Source organism: Myotis davidii, unplaced genomic scaffold, assembly GCF_000327345.1.
Source record: "Myotis davidii unplaced genomic scaffold, ASM32734v1 scaffold199, whole genome shotgun sequence".
Classification (NCBI taxonomy): domain Eukaryota; kingdom Metazoa; phylum Chordata; class Mammalia; order Chiroptera; family Vespertilionidae; genus Myotis; species Myotis davidii.
Genome location: NW_006290680.1, coordinates 3,916,686 through 3,938,765, shown reverse-complemented (window position 1 = coordinate 3,938,765; position 22,080 = coordinate 3,916,686). Strand labels below are relative to the sequence as shown.

The 22,080-nt window shown below is 42.5% G+C and overlaps 2 protein-coding genes across 8 annotated transcripts in view; one reads left to right on the top strand and one right to left on the bottom strand.

The window, feature by feature from the left end:
• The window catches only part of GDAP1L1 (ganglioside induced differentiation associated protein 1-like 1), a 38,367-nt gene extending 25,758 nt beyond the window's left edge, over positions 1-12,609 (bottom strand). Inside the window, exons 1-3 of one of the 5 annotated variants that reach the window (XM_015563923.1) lie at positions 11,362-12,609; positions 8,231-8,414; positions 4,562-4,747 (exon numbers count right to left, since the gene is read on the bottom strand). In XM_015563923.1, coding sequence (XP_015419409.1) covers positions 4,562-4,567 — 6 coding nt within the window. In that variant the 5' untranslated portion in view covers positions 4,568-4,747; positions 8,231-8,414; positions 11,362-12,609. The remainder of the gene's footprint in view (positions 1-4,561; positions 4,748-8,230; positions 8,415-11,361) is intronic. The other 4 variants (XM_015563924.1, XM_015563925.1, XM_015563926.1 and 1 more) reach the window with 4 other exon arrangements.
• Positions 12,610-12,784: 175 nt separating this feature from the next.
• The window catches only part of OSER1 (oxidative stress responsive serine-rich 1), a 10,850-nt gene continuing 1,554 nt past the window's right edge, over positions 12,785-22,080 (top strand). The window contains exons 1-3 of one of the 3 annotated variants that reach the window (XM_006763765.2): positions 12,790-12,905; positions 16,422-16,537; positions 19,674-19,787. In XM_006763765.2, coding sequence (XP_006763828.1) covers positions 16,461-16,537; positions 19,674-19,787 — 191 coding nt within the window. In that variant the 5' untranslated portion in view covers positions 12,790-12,905; positions 16,422-16,460. Of the gene's footprint in view, positions 12,906-13,621; positions 14,211-16,421; positions 16,538-19,673; positions 19,788-22,080 lie in introns of those variants that run through there. The other 2 variants (XM_015563929.1, XM_015563930.1) reach the window with 2 other exon arrangements.

The window sequence follows — 22,080 nt, the reverse complement described above, 5'->3', positions numbered from 1 at the left end:
GACTGGGGGCTGGTGAGCGGCAGCAGGGGGCTGCGAGCAGCAGCAAGGCGGTGGGGAAGTGGCAGTGAGTGGCATGGGGCAGCGGACATGGCCCTGATCACAGGCTAGGCCTAGGGCAGGGGTGGGCAAACTTTTTGACTTGAGGGCCACAATGGGTTCTTAAACTGGACCGGAGGGCCAGAACAAAAGCATGGATGGAGTGTTTGTGTGAACTAATATAAATTCAAAGTAAACATCATTACATAAAAGGGTACGGTCTTTTTTTTCAATAGTTTTATTCATTTCAAACGGGCCGGCCCGCAGGCCATAGTTTGCCCACGGCTGGCCTAGGGACTCTACGCGTGCACGATGTTGTGCGCTGGGCCTCTAGTCTATAATAATAAGAGTAATATGCTAATTAGACCAGACCGCTGAATGACCTTCCGGATGTCCTTCTGGACAAAGCTGTGGCAGTAGGGGCCAAGGCAGAGGCAATTAGGGGCGACCAGGCAGGCAGGCAGAGTGGTTAGGAGCCAACAGTCCCGGACTGCAAGAGGGATGTCTGACTGCCGGTTTAGACCCGATCCCACAGGAATGGGATCGGGCCTAAACTAGCAGTTGGATATCACCCAAGTGGCCCTGGATTGCAAGAGGGTGCAGGCTGGGCTGAGGGACCCCCCCACCCCATGCACAAATTTCGTGCATCGGGCCTCTAGTAATATAGTAACAGCCATGAGGGTTTTCCTGTGAAGCACTTTATAATCATTATCTGAGGTGATATTTTTATTATCCTGATAACACAGATTAGCAAACTGATGTTCAGATGGATGAAGTTATCATTGACCCAAAGTCAAGAGTTAACAAACACCCAAGTCTATAGACAATAGAATTCTAAGTGTCCAGACAGATAAATGAGAGTATATTCATTCCATGAAACAATTTATATCCACTAAATGAGAAAAATTACAATTAAAAGATTACAATTAAAAACAGGTTATCCTATATAATAAACCCTAAAATGCAAATCAACCAAACAGCAGAACGACTGGTCACTATGATGTGTACTGACCACCAGGGGGCAGATGTTCAATGCAGGAGCTGCCCCCTGGTGGTCAGTGTGCTCTCACAGCGGAAGTGCTGCTCAGCCAGAAGCCGGGCTCATGGCTGGTGAGCGCAGCAATGCTAAGGACTCCTTGGGGGATGTCCGCCTGCCGGCTTAGGCCCACTACTACCCCCGCCCCCCTCCCTCCTGCCCCAGGAGCAGGCCTAAGCTGGCAGGTGGACATCCCCCAAGGGGTCCTGGACTACAAGAGAGTGCATAGGCTGGGCTGAGAAGCGCCTCCCCCCCCGGCATGAATGTCATGTACTGGGCCTCTAGTAATAATTTACTGTAAAAGTCCTCTTTAGCTTAGGTTACTATAATATTTAAAATGTAAAAGGCTACCAAAAAAGAATGTGCAATTAAATTTTTAAATATTATAGAAGGATAGTCAATAAAGTAGTTATGTAGTTAAACTGGGGTGGGTATAGACAGGAATAAAAGGGAAATTCCGAGTGATTTTTTAAAATTGGGTTTTCTGGTTTTTCTAGTATTGTGAACTGAATTATAGCCCCACAAAACCCATATGTTTTAGTCCTAAACCTAAATGTGACAGTATTTGGATATAGAGCCTTTAAGGAGGTGATTATGGTTAAACTGGGTCATACGGGTGGGGCCTTAATCCAATAGGACTGGTGTCCTTATCAAAGGAAGACACACCAGAGATCTCTCTTCTCAATCAAGCACCAAGGAAAGGCCATGAGATGATGTAGTGAGAAGGCAGCCATCTGCAAACCAGAAGAGGTCTCACCAGAAACCAACCCTGGTGGGACCTTGATCTTGAATTCCAGGTTCTAGAACTGTGAGAACAATATATCTGTTATTTAAGCCACCCAATTTGTGGTATTTTGATATGGCAGACCAAGCAGACTAACACACCTAGATAGAAGTGCATTATTTCTATCTTAAAAAATATTCAAAATTGTTAAAAAACAGATACTGCTTGATTTATGCCTTATATTATTAGGGACAAGCTGGCCCTGGTCTTTGAACTATAGGAAAAAGGGAAGGAATTAACATGGTCTGAGTGTCCTTTAGCCAGATCCTTTACAGAAATCCCACAAGAAGAGTACTAAATTCCACACCTGACAGATGGGAAAACTGAAGCTCAAAAAACACTAAATGCTTGACCCAAAATCACCAGCTAGGAGGCAGCAGAGCTGGGAACGGGGTCCAGATCTGATCCTGATACACCTGAGCTCTTTCTCCTCATGCCACTGTCCCCAAATGCAGATGCTGAAATGGTCACAGACACAGATGGGGTGCATGTGGGTGACATCCTTCAGCCTGGACGGATCATTCAGGAGACTGCTTCTAAGTTCTGAGCAGATAGATGGCTCTCCTGGGAGTTAGAAGGTGCCTGAAGGAATTCTTTGTGAAAAATCCTACTGGCTAATGCATCTAATTTCTACATCTATTACATCAGGGCCTGCTGACTGAGGAAGCTACAGAGACCAGAGAAATGCTATAAACATGAGGCAGACCAGGTATGAACCCACAGGATGTGGTGGAGACTGTGAAGACCAGAGCATGAGTTCTACTCTACAGGGACAGCTGCTCCTGGCTATAGCCAATAGACATTCTGGATTTTCAAGAACCTGGGAATCCAGATATTTGTTTTGAAATTGCTCATTTTAAAATGTGTTGTTAAATTTTTAAGAATCAGGCATAACAAAATATATTCGTGGGTTACATCTAAGCCTTTACATTGTCCGTTTGTAGTTTCTGCTTTAGATAATTGTTGTCACAATCCTGGAGGCAGTATGCTAGTTCACACAGCCCTGTAACTCATAAACTGCTCAATCACAGCAGCTTTACACAGAAGCTCATTTTTCAATCACATAAAGTCCAATTAGCAGCATGGGGGGGCGGGCAGAGGAGCAGGGAGTTCTGTCAATCTTCCCATGTGGCATCCAAGATCACCAAGGCACTGATATCCAATGGTCATTGAAATCCAAAGGGCAGATAACGAAGAGAGCAGAGGACCATGGAAGCACTCCTCCTTCTGCCCACCTTCCCTCAGTCAGAATTCAGTCCTGTGGCTGCCCCCCTAAAGGCTAATCGGAGCTGGGAAACATAGTGCCTGGCCTGTGCAGCCCCTTTCCAACAACTCTATCCTATGGACTGGGGACACAGATATCTGGGGGATGGTTACCCATCTCTTCCTCATGTAGTTATTATCATCTCAATTTTGCAGATGAAGAAACAAATCTCAGAGAGGCTAAGTGAGCTATGAGAAGTTATGCAGTCAGGAGCGCTGTCTGAGACCAATCCAGGGACATTCTCTCTATCTCAGTGTTTCCCAAACTTGCCATCTCATAAGAATCAGCTACATCACTTGTTGCACACACAGATTCCTGAACCTTGCCCCAGACCTTGAATCTGAGTCAAGGAAGACTATGGTAACCTGTATTTCCATCAAGAATCCCAGATGATTCTTACAGCAGGCTCTACACCAGGGGCTACAGCTTAGACTCATCTGGGGAGCTTTGTGAATGCTAATCTCTTGGTCCCAACCCTAGAAATGCTGACACTGACATTTTGTAAAACTTCCAGATGACAGGTGACTGTGATGTGCAGCCCGGACTCAGAACCACTGCCTCTGCTCCCACACCACACTGCATGGTTGTCAGAGCCACCTGAAAGAGCTTTTCAAACTAAAGCAACTAGAGAGAAAGAGCGAGACAGAGAGGAAGAGGGGGAGAGAGGGGGATCAAGGGGAGTGAGAGAAATAGATATATAGAGAGATACATGAGTGGGAATTAGCAGTAAAAAAGAAAAAAACCTCTTCAAAAGATTTTAATGTGCAGTCTGGGTGGAGACCTACTGAAGAAATGGATCAGAAGATTCTTAATCAGAATCTTTGGATAAATCTAACTTTCTGTATTTTTAAAGCATCCCAAGGAATTGTGATACCAATCCCTAAGGCTCTGCTACTCCAAGTGTGGTCTAAAGTATCAGCACACTGCCCTGGCCAGTTTTTCTCAATGGTTAGAGTGTTTGCCCTTGGACTGAAGGTCAATGGTTCAATTCCTGGTCAAGGGCACAAATCTCAGTTGCAGGTTCGTGCCCCAGGGGTGCATGCAGAAGGCAACCAATCGATGTGTGTCATATCAATGTTTTTCTCCCTCCTCCTCCTCCCTCCCTCCAGTCCACTCTGAAAATCAATGGAAAGAACATCCTCAAGCAAAGCAAAGCAAAGCAAAGCAAAGCAAAGCAAAGCAAAGCAAAGAATGAATCAGCACATCATTAGGAACTAGTAAGAAATGCAGAGTCTCAGTCCCTATCCTAGACCTGCTGAATCAGAATCCACAGTCCAACAAGACACCTGAAGATCAGCACACAGCTTACTATGAGGTGTTGATCTAAGGCACACAGGCTCTTTCTGGGAGGACAGCAGACCAGGTCTTCCAATCAGGGCTGGCTCATCTGTTCTCCCTCCCCACCCACCTCCTGAAGCTGTAGAACCCTTTCAATTGTTACCAGCATAGTCTGTCCTCAAAGGTTGGGGCCTCACTGTCCCCATGCTGTGGCCATCTGTTCACGGATATTTTGTTGGAAGGTCTGGGCACGTGCCCTGTGTGATGAATCAACAGGGAGCTTGCAGGCCCTTCCTGCCAGGGAAGGACAGCACAGACGACTGGGTGCTTCACCTGAAGATGTAAAGATCTGTAGGTTGAACAGGCAGACAGACTTGCTTTATGAATTTCTGGGGCCAATCAGAGGAAGTTAGGGGGAGGGAGGTTACAGTTTACTGTGCCAGTCAGTCATGAAGGCAGTTTGGTTAGACACAAACTATTGTTCATGCACAATTTCTGTGTTGGTCTCTACTAGTTTAAAAGCTCAGTGAGGTCAGAGGCTGAACTACCTGTGGAGTTCATATTATACGGTCTAGCATACTATAGCACTTGCCCAGTAAGTATGTTTACTTAAACAGCTGAAATGCCCATTAAGCCCTTGTCTCTCACTGGTAATTTTGGTGCACTGTAGGATAATTAGGCATCTTTTTGTGCTCTTTAAAGTATTTCTGTCAGGTGTTCAAACTACCCATTTTTTCTTCTTGTTTTCTCAAGTTCTAATTCCTTTTCATCCAGCTTATATTTGCACATTTTTTTTGTAATGGCAAAACAACTAAAGTATCTCAAATGGCCAATGAAAAGGGGTTTGTTAAGTAATCCAGGAGCTCTCTCCCACCAAAGTCCACCCATCCACCAATTAAGAACTGCTTATCTGAACAGGTCCCACTAAGACATCAACAGTATGGTTGCTGAGTGGGTGGAATTATGGGTATTCTCCATGAATTACTTTTTGTTTGGCTGTATCATCTGACTTTTTCCTCCTGTTCTGAGCATCTATTACTTTTGAGTAGGAAAAACTAACCAATAGGAAGTGGATTGTTTCTAAACGCTATTTTAAATCTCTAAACCATTGTAGCCAGCTTTATATAATTGGGAATATTTTTGAGAAACATGCAAGTTGAAAAACAGAGGGAATGTTTCCAATGACCAGTTAGCAAGGAAGTTGAGGCCCAAAGTAGTAAAGTGATTTATCTGTCTGAGGGTACAGCCAGGCAGGAGAACTCAGGCCCTGACGTGCAGACTGGTATTCTTTCCTTCTATCACTCCCTTCCCTTCCCACTGTGAACCCCTTACTGCTTTCTCTTTCACTAAGTCAGAAGTGCAGGGGTTATCTCAGCCATTCATGGCCTCACAGATTGTACACTCCATTCCATTGTCATGATTTGTGTGCATTCTAGAGAGTGGAGATCCACTAGACCAGGCAGGCAGCCTCCACATATGCCTTTGCTTACTGGAAAACCATAGCACAAAACTGCTGGCAGAAGTCCTGTTCCTGGGACCAGGGCAGGAGCTGTACGCCCACTTGCAAATCCGCTATTGGGTGATCTGCAAAGGCTGCAGGTAACCCCAGGCCATTTTGGCCACATGGGACATTTTCTTGGGAGTATCCAGTTATTACTGACAGGTCCTCCACGGACACTTCCTCCAGGCTGGCTCCGGCTTGCTCTGAGCTAAATGAAAGGAGGGGGCACTTCTCCAGGAGTTTTTGCCATGTTGGGCAGGGCTCAGGACTGGACTCCACCTTTTTTCCATTTGACAGGACATATTGGAGGGTGTTCGAACATATTCATGCTGCACCTGAGCCTATGCCAGCAGCTCTGGGCTCCACAGAAGCCCCCGGGGCTTGGCTCAGCTGCGCCAGCCTGGGAAATTCACAGGGTAAATAGACCACAGGTTTCACAGAGAGAAATGAGAATGAGGATTTCTTTCTGGTGTTTGGGAGATGAGTCCATGGTGGGTATTGTAGGCCAGTGCAAGAACATTTTTTTTTGGAGCAGTGGTCTGTGGTCAGGAGTATCTCTGGGCTGTGATGATGATTCTTGGAGGTGGCTCCTGGGTCTTGGTGTCCTCTGGGAGAACGTGCTTTGTAAGGGCAACAGAGCAATTCTGAAGGCCAGAGGATGGAGACTTAAACCTGAAGTATTGATGACTTCTTAAGGTCTATATTGAGGATTTATTTTCTATACCTTATGAGGGAAAAACCAGCAGGCATGTACATAATTAAATCTTAAGAACAAACTGCATAGTGATAATCAAAGACATAGATTTGTAAAAAATCTTTAATGGGTTTTCAAAAACAAAACAAAAATAATACATGTTCATTATAACAAATGTAAATAATATATAAAGTAAGAAGTAAAAGTAAGTCTATTCTCCAGAAGAGGTACAAAGTAAAATAAGGTATCATTTTTCAAATGACCAGATTGGCAAGTTTAAAAAGAATGGCAATATCCAGCACTGGCAAGGTGTGGGCCAGGGTTTGCCAACTCCAGCATTACAAACACAATTTTTTGTTTTGAGGGGACTTTCTTAGTTTAAGATGTTTAGTGACAAGTAAATATATCCCCAGACACTGTCAAATGTCTACCCCAAACACCACTGGTGTGAGTGAAATCTGGCATTTGATATCATTAAATATTAAAATTTGTGTCACCAGCAACTTTACTTCAAAATACATTTATAGTAGAAACTTGTTTGACAAGCATTTTCATGCGTCATTGATAACGTTTAAAAAAATTAGTAATGATCCAAATGACATCTGTTCCTAGACTATATACATGCTCAGATATAGAAAAAATTAAATAGCTCTGATGTAGAGAGCTCTTCAAGATAAAACTGTTAAGGGTGGAGGGGAAGGGGAGGAAAGGTGCTGAACAATGTAGAGGGCATTTTTGTGAAATCTAAAGAATAAAGTTGTATGAGCAAGTGCATGTGTATTGAAAAATATATATATAGATACTTACACACATATATATTTTAAAATACTCACCTGAGGATGTTCTTATTGATTTTTTTTATTTTGAGAGAGAGAAACATCAATCAGTTGCCTCCTGCATGTGCCCTGACTGGGGATCAAACCTTCAACCTAGGTATGTGACCTGACTGGGAATCGAACCCACAATCTTTTTAGTGTATGGGACGACCCTCCAACCGAGCCATCCAGCCAGGGCGGGGGGTGTGTGTGTGTGCGCGCGCGCGCACGCGTGTGTGATATTTTTTTAAAGCCTGGCAGGAGGTGTACTAATCCACAAACACTGGTGATCTATCTGTGCAGCAGGATGGAAGGCTACAGGCAGGTAGCAAATGGAATTTTCCATTTCTACCTTAAATATTTCAGCATCACTTGTATCATTTTACAACAAGGACACTGTAAAATAATATAGATAAAAATGCAAAGTAGAAAAGAAAAAAAAGAGAAAAGGAAAGAAGCCCTCATTAGTCCTGCCTTCCCTCTCTTGGGATAAGTAAACTTGGCTTCAGGGGTTCCTCATGCTGCACACTTTAAAGTTCTCAAGGCAGCTTTATATGCACCACCTCATCAGATCCTCAAAGCAATTCTCCTAAGTTGGCAGAGAGGGGTAGTTATTTCCATCTTGCAAATGAGCAAACTGAGACTCAGAGAGTGCAGTGACTTGTCCAAGGGCCAACCAGCAGAGTGGGTGGCCCAGGAAAAAGCAAGTGGGAGCCCAGTCACACAGTAATAGGAGCACCCCAAAGTAACAGGAGCAGGTCCAGACACACAGGCTCTTACAACCAGGGGCCTAACATGCTTGCCCTGCTGAATCACTCCTACCTGTGGTTCCAACTCCTTTAACTTCTCTTCGGTTCTTATTCCTTCAACCAAAGCTGGTATTCATCTCCCAAAATAATTCTCATCCTTCTGGCTGAAGGCATCATGCTTTGGGAAGAGCAGGGATTTGAGATCTGACTCTGTCACTCCTCAGTTCAGGAAGTGGCTTCACCTCTCTTGGTTTCAGCTGTAAAATGGAGATAAACACAATAAACTCTGAGTTGTTTTAAGGGTCAAAGCAATCATGTGTGTGAATGCATTTTATAAATTATAAAAGACTTATAAACATTAGTTAATTTTTCCCGGCCAGGGTGGCTCAGTGGTTCTTAACCTGGAGTTTAGGTCAAGAACTAAAGGGGTAAAAAGAACAGCTCACCCTAATCTAATAAACATATCTGTGGCATACACACAAATACTTGTTTAAAGCTTTTCACTTTTAATTGACATTTAACATACACACAGAAAAAAGTGCATATTCGATGTGTACAGCTTGTGAACTGAACACACTATGAGCAACATCAGATCAAGAAAGAGAATGTTACCAGCACCCCTGAAGCCCTGCTCAATACTCCCTTCCAGTCCTTACCATTTACCCATTTTCTTCTGTAGCTTTACTGCTAGATTTTTGGCCCTAACACCTTCCTGATGTCATCATACAGATTAAAGTTCAAATGAATGGACATTTGAGAGAAGGCAAGACCCTGGGTCTTTACGTTTTGAAAACTCACTGTCAAGGGCCTTATCACAATGAAGGAAAGAGAATCTGTAATCCTGGGCTCCCTCTGCAAGTGATCAGTAACTATCAAGGAAAGCCTCCCATCCTCCTGGAGCGCTGAGACTAGGACTGAAGTTGCTGCAGACTTAATCCAAACCAGTGCAGAGGGATGTGGCCGAGTCATCTGTCAAGCATTCCAAAGTCCTCATTCATTCCCCACTCTGACCCAACATTTCAGAAAGGCAAGTATCAAATAGCAGACAGCTCTGGGGTTATGTAGAGAATGCCAGTTAAGTGCAGTTAATCTCTTCCCCAACTTTCACCAATTTGTCCCCTCCACCCCGCCAAAAAAATAGAATGTTCTAGTAAAAGGCCCTGCTGCTAACATCACTGTCAAAGGAGTCGAGATCCCAGTTATGGTTCTAAAAAGCCAATAGGCAACTGTAAGTATTTGCTGAGCTGACTGACTTACTGATGGACTCACTCACTCATTCAATACATACGGTGGCAGACTCTGTGCCAGGTACCAGGGACACAAGATGCAGCCCCTGAGATGATGGAGGAAGTGTGAAGTACTATGGATGCACACAGTGTGGGGGCATTTAACCTACACCGAGAGAATAGGAGCTCAGGGAGGGAAAGTTGAGAAAAATGTAACAGATAATTCTTGCCCTCCAGAAGCTTAGAATCCAACTGGAGACACAAGAAATGTATGGGCACCTGGGCACATGTATGGCTCAGTGGTTTGAGCATCTATCCATGCACCAAGAGGTCACCAGTTCGATTCCAGGTCAGGGCACATGCCCGGGTTGTGGGTTCATTCCTGGTAGGAGCCATGCAGGACTGCCTTGGTTCCAATTCTAGCTCCACCACTTACTAGCTATGTAATCTCAGGCAAGTTACTTTACTTCAGTTTCCTCATTTGGAAGATAATTGTACTAGTAATCTCATAGGATTGTTGTGAAGATTAGAATGACATCTCTGACACACAGTATGAGCTATAAAAGTACTATCTTTTACTATTATTTTCCATTTTAATGCTGTTCTGCCCAGCCAGTGTTGCTCAATGGTTGAGCATCAACCTATGAACCAGGAGGTCATGGTTTGATTCCGGGTTAGGGCACATGCCTGGGTTTCTGGTTAGATCCCCAGTAGGGGGCAAGCAAGAAGCAGCTGATTAATGATTCTTCCTCCTCATTGATTTCTCTCTCAACATTGATGTTTCTATCCTTCTCTCTCCCTCTCTCTCTCCCTTCCTCTCTCTGAAATCAATGAAAAATTATATATAAATATAAAAATTGTATATAAAATTATATATGTTGTTTTTCACCTGCTCCGTCAGCTAGGTTCAGTAGTTACATGAGAAATAGGCAACAATACTCATTCAGTTGCTCAAACTAGAAAGCAAATTGTCAGCCCACTTTCTCCCACTGCTCCTTCTGCACACAATCTCTCATCAAAGCCTGATCTATACAAGTTTCAATTGGTTCACTTGTTCTCCATTCCCACCTCCACCTGCTCGAGAGCACTGCCATCTCAGGCCTGGATACTGTGCCATCCAGGTGGAAACCAGAGTAATCTTTCTAAAATAACATGGTCCTTCCTCTTCTCATCCACAGCTTCCATGGTTCCTAGAATAAATCCCTTGGCGTGGCCTTTAAGACCCTTCCTAACCTGATTCCTACTTTCATTTGCACTTCAGATTCCTTGTGTCCAAAACTGAACTCTGCCCAAACCGGCTGGCTTCCTGGATTTCCCGCGTTAGTGAATGGTGCCACCTACTGACCTCGCAAGGGATCCTGCCTTCCAAATACTCCAAGTAATAAACCACATTCTCAAAAAACATCTAACTTCATGGAGATATGCTTACATGAAGCACTTTAAAACATTTGGGGCTTTAGTATTTGATGCCATAAGGGGTAGAAGTTAAGGTAAACTGAAGAATTCACCAAAATTACATGTAGCACTTACTAACCTCCAGGAATTCATTGATCTAGACCAGCGGTTCTCAACCTGTGGGTCGCGACCCCTTTGGGGGTCGAACAACCCTTTCACAGGGGTTGTCTAAGACCATCGGAAAACACATATATAATTACATATTGTTTTTGTGATTAATCACTATGCTTTAATTATGTTCAATTTGTAACAATGAAATTGGGGGTCACCACAACATGAGTAACTATATTAAAGGGTCGCGGCATTAGGAAGGTTGAGAACCACTGATCTAAACACAGTTTTTGTCCTCAAGGATGTGTTTTATCTGAAGAAATATTTTGAAATGATAGTTTAAAACATATTTCATCTTGATGCAGGTCACTTGGCAACTCCTGAGGGGGGAAAATGTCTATTTTCCTTTTCTACTCTTTTCTAAGAGATGTTGAGAGACAGGCATTCAAGAGATGAAATCCTAGTCACTTACTAGCACTGTGTGACACAGGCCAAGGGGAGCAAGAACAAGTTCTCTAACCTCTGGGCGTCCCAGTCATCCTCCGCTGTAACAGGTGTAAAACCGCAGGTGTAGAACGTGTACATAGCTGCTGCACCGCAGAGGGCCGCCATTATTATTACCGTCATTAGGGTTTATGCTGGAACTTTACCATGAACAGGTAGCTATTCTTTCGTGCCCTATCCGTGGGGCCTCTGGTGTGAACAGGAGACTTCTAAACGTTTCACCGAGGTCGCATGACATGCTTTGTGTGTGACCACCTTATACAATATCCCGTAGACTCCACTCCCTGACGTGGGCTGGGTGCTCCGAGGTCTGTCCAGTTAGGTGACAGCATCTAAGTACTGGGGAATGGAGGTGGGAGGGTCCAGTTGGGGTTCAGGCAACAACTCCCACCCTAGGCTGAGCCGAAACCACCTCTACCCAAGTCTGTTGAGGAAAGCCATTCTTTCCCACCAAGCTCAGAGAAGCGGAGACGTGGAGCTGGTGAGTGAGGGGAGGAGGCACAACCAGATCAGCAGACTTAGTCCGGGATGGAGGGGCCGCCAGCTGTTGCCCAGCTCACCCCTTCCCTGCCTGCCATCGGGGCAACCATCAGAATCATAAAAGTGGAAAAATCCCTAAAAAATCACCTACTTGGGTGGACTGTCTAAAACGCTGCTAAACATGTGGTGCATTTCTCTTTGAAAGGGTCTATTATTTCTCACCAGGTTCTTAAAGGAGTCCATGCCTGAGAAAAACGACACTGGCTGTTAAGATTCTTCACTTAACAGATGGAGAAACTGAGGCGGAGAGAGGTGAAAGCAGTCGCTCCAGTCAAACAACAGGGGCGCTAAAGCGAAGGTTTTTCAGTGGCAATTCCAGCCTCCATTCCTGGCCTTGGCCCCGGTCTGGTACCACCTTGCTTCTCCGCAAGCCCAGGAGGTGTGGTGTCCCTGAGTCCTGGAGATGTTGCAGGCGGTCCAGATTCTAACACCCAGGGGACGGGCTAGGCGCTCCGAGGGGCTCCGGAGCCGTGAAGACGCCCACCCTGGCCTCACCCCAAGGAATTCCGTTGCCTTGGTGGCTCAGCTAGAGCTCCAAGCACAGTGAGCCTCGCGAAGCGAAGGCTGCTTCGCGACTGTGAAGAGCAGCGCTTACTCACGCGCACAAGGGAGGAGGAAGTAGACGCGCCCCGCGAGCCGGCCCAGAGCGAACCCACTGCGCACGGAGGAGGGAGCAAAGAGAATAACAGGAAATGACGCAAGCGCACGTGCTTCCGAGAGGGCGGGTGCGAGGCGTCTGAGAGGCGCGGCCGCCGCTCCGCACCTGCGCAGTCGCCGCCTGCCGCGCTGCCGAGTCACGGAGGCGGGAGGAGCATAACTAGAGGGCGGGGCGCGTGCCCGAGTGACGCAGGCGCAGTGCGACTCGGAGGCGCGGGCCGCCCCCTCCGCGGGTTTGGATCCGGGTCGGTCAGGCTCCGTGATCCGGGACAGACTAGCTGAACCGACGGGACTGGGTAACCAGAGTGCGAGAAGGTGAGAGTCCTGACAGGGAGGGGTCGCGGCACCGCCCCTCGGCCCCCTGGCCCAACCTGGCCGCGAGCGATTTCCTCGGGTCCGTCCGCCTCCTGTCGCGTCGCGCCCGGGCGGGCACTGACGGCGGGGCCGGGCCGGGCTTGGGCGTCTTCGCCACCTCCTCGGCTCCTGCGGCCTGGCCCTGCCCAGCTCCGCTGTATCGCCCCTTCCCGCCTTCCTGTTCTCTCGTTGCTCCTGCCCGGTCTTGCTCCTCCGCCTTCTCCCGCTGGGCCGTAGCTTCCCCTTTTCACCCTCGTCGGCCGCCCTTTGCCCCTTCCCGCCCTTTCCCGCTCGTTTCTGAGCCCCAGTCTCGTTGGCTGCCTCTTTGCCTCCTCCTGCATCCCTGGCGCCTTCGCCCAACTGAAATCTCTCATTCTGGACGGGGGAGTGTCCTGGAGGGGCCGCCTCCCAGCAGGAGACCCCAGGCAGCCAGACCTGGGGGCTCCTGGACAACTCCCCGCTCTCCGAGCCCCGCTGGGCTCTGACCTTTTCTCCCGATCCTTCCCAACTGCGACCCCTCCAGATTCCGGGTGAAAAGAACAACATTGTGCTCTGGCTCTAGCAAAAGAGCGTGTGTCGGGGTTGAAGTGGGTGTGGAGAGAGAGGTGTGACTGTGTTTCATCTCGGGAGGCCGACGGTTTCAACCTCGTCTTGTTGGCGACTTAGAGACTCGCTGGACGGGGCTTTCTTTCCCCGACTCCGCGCTTGCTTCCGGGGGGCCGGGGCAGTTCCTAAATCTTGAACATTGTGATGACGCGCTGACGCGCGGATCGTTTATTCTCCCCCAGGTCTCTCCTAGGCTCGAGGTTGAAAGAGGTCTTGGTGAAAACGGCAAGATAGAAATAAGATTGTGACACATGCTATTGGTTGAAAGTCAGAGAAAACCAGAAATTTTGATGGAGGAACTTAGAAGGATTTTGCTTGTCATTTTTGAAAGGTTGGGGGAAACCGGAGGCATAAATTGCCCTGTGTGATTTGACTTAAAGCAATACAAAGTAACTTCGAATAGGCCTTTAACAGTTTGATCTTTTGGGAGATTGTTCAAGAAATCAGCGCTGTGAAAACGGCAAGGAAGCCTCCCACAAGTTTAATGTGAATTGTGTTCCCCGGAGTTTGTCCTAGAGCTCTTGATGTGAGTGAATAGGAAGGTAGGAATACCGAGGAGCATAATAAGCCTTCTGTGAATTACACACAGGCTCTGATTTAGCGCTTAAGATCGTGCCTAACACTTATCTTTGCTCAGGGTTAATATAACCGAGAGAAAAGGTGAGTAATCAAAAATGCTGAAGTCTGAAAATAATTGAGATGGAACTTCATTCCTAAACGTTTCGTCTGCAGCCAGTTTTTATTTTGGTCTGTTTTGGCTTTTAACTTTGAGTGTGTCAACAAGAATGTTAACTAAGTTTGTGTTAACGTCCAGATTTTAGAGGTCACCTGCAGTGTTCTTACATCAGCGCTGTATAATTAAAAGTTACATATTTGGGTATAGAGCTTCTAAACACAGTCTTCGGGCAGGAACACAGGCAGGGGCTTCCGGGCCCTGGTCTGTGTCAAGTGCCCCCGTGTACCCCTAGTCAAGCCTAGTGCTTGCGCCCATGGTAAGAATTCTGTATTTGTGGGGGGAGAGAACTTCCGCCTACAGAATTCAGCAGTGTACATCTAGAAGTGATGTACTGATTTCCAGAGAGGCGGGAGACGGTTAGTGTGGGTTCTGCAGGGCTGGGGAGACTCGGCTCAGATGACTTAACTCTATAAAGGCCACTCCTCCGAGTGAGCATTTGACTGACTGGTTATAAAGTAATTGAGGAAAACTGTAAGTCAAGCTTTACTGTAGTTCTGCCTGCAGGATGAATTTGTTTACAACCTACGATAGCACTCTTTCAGATGCGGTGGGCTTTAAAATTATTAGAATGTGATCTTTGCTCACCCTTCTTCCTAGGTATATAGGACATTAGTGTGGGAGGTGGGGCGGGGAGGATCCTCTACATCTAGAAGATTAGAAACCAGTGAAGTATAGAATTGATAATGTTCATACACTGGTTAAATAAACCAGCAAAATATATGTGGGAATGTATTTAAATTTTTTGTCTTGAGAAGTTGAGGTGAAAGCTAGCTGAGTTCTTTTGAGACTGTTTTCAGTGTTCAATGTTTCATTCCCTGGAGAGAGCTGACTAAAATATCTTCCTCTACCTAAATAAAAAAGGAAAGGAGTCATCTTGATTCCTTGCTTCATTGGTACTACATGGTCACATTATATCTAACATATTACAACACACTCTGACCTTTGGAATATTGGAGGTCTCACAATGCATCAAGCCCACCCTGAGAAATGAGCAGAGAGGGACTCAGAGGATCCAGGGCTCTACAGGGAGGCACTGCTCTCTGGGAGCCCCCAGGGGGGTGGGGGGAGGGTAAGGGGTAGCAAGCAGGTTAGGAATAAAGAAAGAAGAGGTAGAGTGACTCCTTCGCTTCAGAAATTCCCCATCTTCTGTTTTTTGTTTGTTTTAATGTTTTTCAGATTCTCTGTGACATTATAGATACTAGTTGAAAAAATAACTAGTATCTTTTACCAAGTGAAAAAATAGTTGGGCAACTAGATTCAAAGAATTTATTAACATACTTCAGTGGTGTTTCTTGTTGCTTTGGTTGGTTCCCCTTTCCCTTTTCTTTGTTTAAATGTTATAATCAGGGTGGAAAGAAAAAACTTGATTATTTGTTTTGTATTTTTTGGCTTTAAAAAATTGAACATCACTTAAATGTTCATCTATAGAACAGTAATTTCTCTTTTTTCTTCCTACCTCTTTTTTGAGGGGCTAAGTTCTTTATATTTTTTTGAATTGTAAGTATAATTCATTTTTTATCTTTTGTAATAAAATATTCAATGCTATTTAAAAAAATGAAGGTATCAACCTTATAGGTTAACTGTGGAATAATCAGTAAACATGTTTGTAATTCTGCTTTGATATTCATATCCAGTTTGATATCTGGATATGAATAATGATATTCAGGTCAGGATTGCTTTAGAGAAGTGCTGCCATGTATCATGAAGTTATACTTAACTAGAATTTTTAGGGTTAGACTAGGTAAATAGTAGCATTTTAAAGAATCAGAATGCTATTCGTTTGGCTTTTCCCTTTTATTTCTGATGCAAAGGTTATTTTGTCTATAGGTTTCTAGACTTCTACAAATGGAGAGATTTTCCTCCTTTTAAAAAAGTATATTTAAACAGATTTTAGGTGATATTGTTTCCAAAAACTGTGTAATAGGATATTGGCATCAAGTATTTGGGCATTTTAAATTCTATCTTAATAAATTCAAGAAATCATCTACACTGAAACTTCTTTTTAGAAATGGAAATTTGTTCCCCTCTCCTCTAACAAACAATAATAGTATCAGGAATAAGGATTTTAACAAAATATATACTTCTGGACCCACCTGTTGTCACTGTGCTCATTTTATTTTGATTTTCTTTTTTAGTATAAGCGGGAACATCATAGTAGTGTAAAAAGTTTCACAATGAAATCCGAAGCCAAGGATGGAGAGGAGGAGAGTCTACAAACTGCTTTCAAGAAATTAAGAGTGGATGCATCAGGGTAATTATATATATATATAATATGTTATTTGGGAATTATTCACTAGACTTACATAGCCTTTTTTCTGAAGAGCTTTTTCTCTACTAAAATTTCTCATTATTTGTAGAAGATATAAATGTTAATAATGTGACATTCTACCAAATCTGCACAGCATTGTATTTCTTGTAAAAGAAACTCTTCTGTTAAATTTTGAAAAGTTGTAGTTCATTTGTACTCCAAGGTTCCGTGGTTTGATTTTCCTTAACTTTGAGGAGTGCTTTCCCCCTCTTTTTTAATCAAACATTATCAAGCGATGTCCCGTTAAGGATTTTCTCGTATATCTCTAGGGAATCACAGTATTTTTCACTAAAAGTGAATTACCTCAATAGAAATCTCTGCAGACATTGTCGATTTCATGGGCTCTATTGCTGAGACAATCACTATGGAAACCTATTCATTAGGGTTCTCTCGCAGAGATCAATAATCTTGGACCCTTTGGCCAAAATAATTAGAGCACCTACAGACCAGCTGCTGTCTGAATGTTAAAATTTCACCCTTTGCAAAATGTTGTGTGCAGTATTCTTCTCATCCCCATTCTTTGCCCCAGGCCAGAAGAAACATCAGATTTTTAATGGATATAAGAATATTTATTTTCATGAATGGAAACCAAATACTGGAAACTCAGAGTACAAAACTCCACAACAAGTAATAATAATAATCACTAAAAATTATATCACTATGTCCTGGACACTAGCCTGAGTACTTTACATACATTATTTAGTCCTCACTACCAACTTAGAAGATAGTTATTACTGTTATTCCAGTTTACAGACAAGCCACAGATGATTTAAGCTACTTCTTAAAGGTCACATTGGTAAGAGACCTAGACAGTTTGTCTCCAGAACCTGTGCTCGTAACCATTCCTTTATATGGTACCTTGAAGACAACATGGAAGAAATGCATGCAGCACCTGGCAGATAGTAAAAATTAAATAGATGTTGTTATAGCTGTCTGCTTATTGCTAACACTATTTTGGCCTACCAAATGAGATTTATACTAATAGACTGATTTATGCTAAATATACTAATTGTGTAATAGCTGTTACAGATGCTCACATTTGCTTCCATGATACTTCAAATAAGTATCTCTCTCTTCCCAGTGGTTTTTTCAATATTGTGGTCATTTTGCCATGAAAGTTGATTGGCACTTTATAAGCCATTTTGGGAATGGAAACAAAGCAGACAAACAGTTCCAGATTGTGGTCATAGTGTATGCTTTCATGATTTTGGGTACAGTAAAAAAAAAAAAAAATGTTTAAAGCAGGAAAATACTAGGAATGCTGCATATATATATGTATACATACAAAATTTCTTAGTATTTACATTTATATAAATAACTCTTGATATACAGATTCTTTTCCTGGTATTTTAAGAAGTTGGGTCCTAGCTGATTTGGCTCAGGTGATAGAGTGCTGGCCTGCAGACTGAAGGATCCCGGGTTCGAGTGTGGTCAAGGGCACATGCCCAGATTGTGGGCTCCATCCCCAGTAGGGGATGTGCAGAAGGCAGCAGATCAATGATTCTCTCATCATTGATGTTTCTATCTATCTCTCCCTCTCCCTTCCTCTCTGAAATCAATAAAAATACATTAAAAAAAAAGTTGGAGCATAAAATTAAGCTGTTTCACTACTCTTAAAAATTACTTGGAACGTTAAAAAAACCTTTCAAAATATCTGTATAATATATGACCAAATATTATATATTTGTAGCATGTGATCTGCTTTGAGTACAATTATAGAAAGAGAAGTAGCAGTGAAGAGCATTCGAGAAAACTGAACAAATAAGAGTAGAAGGGGTGAGTCATTACCATGAGTAAGCAGAATAAGACTTGTATAATGTATCATACATCTCTAGTTGTTTCATATTGTTGCTGACTTACAAATGGGACATCTGAGGTACTGACTCATAAACTAACCAAGCCTTGCCTGGAATTTAGCACGATCCTGTTAAGCAGGTTTTGATTTCTAGTGGTATTTGTCTTATCAAGACAAATCTCTATATATTTATTATAAAACAACATAATCCTTTTTATCTGACTATAAAATAATACATGCATATTATAGACAAGTTCGCAAAAATAAAAAAGGAAGTAAACACATAGTCACTGTTAATATATAGACTATATATAACACCATATACTTTTTGTACACAGTTGAGATCATAATGTATGTATAGGTGCTTATCCCTGCTGTTTCCTCTTAATATTATGAGCATTCTCTCATGTTATTAAAAGGTCTTTATACACTTAATTTTTAATACATTTCTAATATTCCATCGCATAGATCTGCCGTAATACATATAATGCAGTATTTTCTGTTATTGGATATTTAAGTTATTCCCAGTACTTTTTATTTTTAATTATATTTCAGTGGACATCTTTTTATTTTACTTTAGTAGGTTTTATATTTCTAAAGGGTTTTTATCAGTACCACAACATGTGAGGTAGGAGCCGTGTGTGTGTGTGTGTGTGTGTGTGTGTGTGTGTGTGTGTGTGTTTTGAAAGGTCTGAAAGGATTCATACCAAAATGTTAATGTTGCTAATCTCCAGGTTGTGAGATTATAGATAATTATTTCTTCTCTCTTTTAAATTTTTTCATCTTCTTTATTGGAAACCCATATTACTTGTGTAATTTCAAACTGCCAAGATTTAACTCAGTAAATATTTCAAGTTTATTAGTTGTAAAAATTAGAATATTTTTCTAAAAGTTGTATAATATTTGTAAATGTATTCATTTTCAAGTTAGATTGAGTCTCCTAAAGCTTTTGCTCCTAAACTTAGTTTCCAGCTCTGGTTGCACACATAAAGTAAGTGGTCAGTGTCATTAGCATTCTCCCTGGACGTAAGGCCTGATCTGCCCCAGATAAACATCCTAAAGTCTATTTTTATCCTGCTGCTGGCTATACTTAAGAATCATTCTTTGGCTTGTGATTTTGCAACAGTGGGCTTTTAAGAGATCCTCTAAATTTGGTTCCAAAGGAAAATTTGCACTAAAAGCTGAATAATTTTTGAGAAACTCAAACTAGAAAGAAAACAAGTTTTGCTTGGGTTGGTGAGAACAATAAGTGCTGTAGCTGTAAATTTTGTTTCTTTTCTTTAGGTCCATAGCATCTCTGTCTGTTGGAGAAGGCCCAAGTGTCAGAGCATCAGTCAGAACAGCAGCAGACGATACCAAACCTAAAACCACATGTGCATCTAAAGACAGTTGGCATGGGTAAGAGCTGCCTCTTGCAGATGATTTTCAACTCAATACCTTAAAATATTACTGGATTTTCTTTCCCATGTATACAGAAATGGGGATGTATGATACGGAACCCAAGACTCAATGTTTAGAGAAGACCCATTCTTCCCAGTTATGGATGTGCTGAGATTTGCTCTATGTTCTGGTACATAGTCAATTTCTATAAATGTTCTATGTTGTTTGAGAAGAATGAGTTTTTCTCTAATCGTTCTTGAGTTCCATGTAAGTCCATTAAATTAAGCTTTTAATTATTAAAAATAGACAGTGTTACTTGAATTTTTTGAATTTTTTGTCAGCTTGACCTATCAATTATTGAGAAGTATGTTGAAATCTCTATGGGACTCCACTTGTCTGGTTTCCCCTTACGCCCTATATTTTTGCTTTATGTATTCTGAGGCTATTTTGTAGGATCATACAGCCTACATTCGTGACAGTTTAGAATGTTTTCTTTGTGGTGAATTGAGACTTATCATATAGTGACATTCTTAATCCCTCATAATGGCTTTTGTCTTAAAGTCTATTTTGTCTGGAATGAATAGAGTATTACAGTTGTCTTTTAGTTAGTATTGCCTAGTGTATCTTTTTCTAGTATTTTCAGTCATTCTGTGTTTTAAAATTTTAGGTGTGTCTCACCAATATATATGACTTGTTTTATTTAATCTGATAATTTTTTAACTGCTTAAACTCATTTACATAGATTTTACTTTATGCTATTTGTTGTCCTTTTTTTTAATTTCCTTTTCTCATCTTTAAAAAAATTGTTTGAAGTGGGTTTGTTTTTCCCCCTACCATTTTCCCTTCTATTGGTTTGGAGATTGTATACTTTGTTTCTATTATTTTAGTAGTTAGCCTTTAAATTTTACCATACATGCTTATTAACAAAGACAATAGTTAGTATTTGAACCCTTTTTCTTAAAACCCATTTACTCTGATCTGACTTCCATGATCTAGTTGCCCAGTATTTTAGTTCTATCACTTTTTAGACTTACAAATTAGGTTTTATTTAACTTCATTATTATTTAAATAGACAGTGTTTGTTTAGATTTATCTCATTTACACTTTATTTGCTCTTACCATTCTTGCATCTCACACCTTCCATAGGATCACTTTTTTCTTCCTAAAGTACTTTCTTCAGAGGTTCCTTTAGTGAAGGTCTTATTGGCAAATAGGGCCTCTGTGTTATAGAACTCCATATAGAATAAATTTAATGCCTCTGGAGTTGTATAACATCATGCTCTATTGGTAAATATATTTTGTTTTGATTTATCTGAAAATGGCTTTATTTAATTCTTGTTCTTTGAAGATATACCTGAGTTGATACATACCTAAAATCATATTCTAGATTGATAGTTATTTTCTCTTAGTTCTTGTCTTCTGGCTTCCATGTTGACATTGAAAAGCCTTCTTTTCATCTAATTGTTCTTTTGGAAATAATCTGTCTAGTCTCAGGCAGCTCTTCAGCAGTTCCTGTTGGGTTTGGTATTCTATAGTTTGCTCTAGTGTATCTGTCATTTGCTTTCTATATCTATAGATTCCCTTTCATCAATTTAAAAAATTTACCAGCTGTTACCTCTTTAAAAATCATTCTCTTTCCTTTTCTTTAGTCTTTCTTTCAGAGATTCCAGATTTCTTAGTCTTATATCTCTTAACTTGTTACTTTTTTCCAGCTCTCCACATCTCTGTGCTGCCTTCTTGGTCAGGGGTCAGCAAACTTTTTTTTGGTAAAGGGCCAAATAGCAAATATTTTAGGTTTTGGCAGGCGAGAAGTGAGATCTGAGGATATTACGTAGGTACTTACATAAGTGAGAAAACTCCTGCCCTACCTGCCTGATGTGGACTATCTTGATTGGTGGACACACTTTGTGTTTTGCTGCTGAGAGTCTCAGGATGAAATGACTAGACTTGTGGGATGCCTTGGTTGGGGGCAATCCCAGGGTCAGTTTTATTTCCTGCCCTAGTGGTACTCAGATTCTAGTATGTCTTTCTCTTCCATAGAGAGCCTGGCACAGGCCAGACACTCAAACTGAGATTCTGCTTCTCAGTACCCAGTGATTGCCGACAGCAGAGCCCTAACATGTACATAGTAGCCAGCATGGACCCTAAGCAGAGGTGTGGCATGTCTGATGTCTTTTGGCTGGGAAGGCAGGCATGGGGAGTGACGGGGAGAATGGCCAAAGAGGGGGTGACACCTCACCCTGGTCTCTGTGGCTCACAGTGCTGGCCTACAGGCTGTAATTTGCTGACCCCTGTTATAAATAATTTAGAT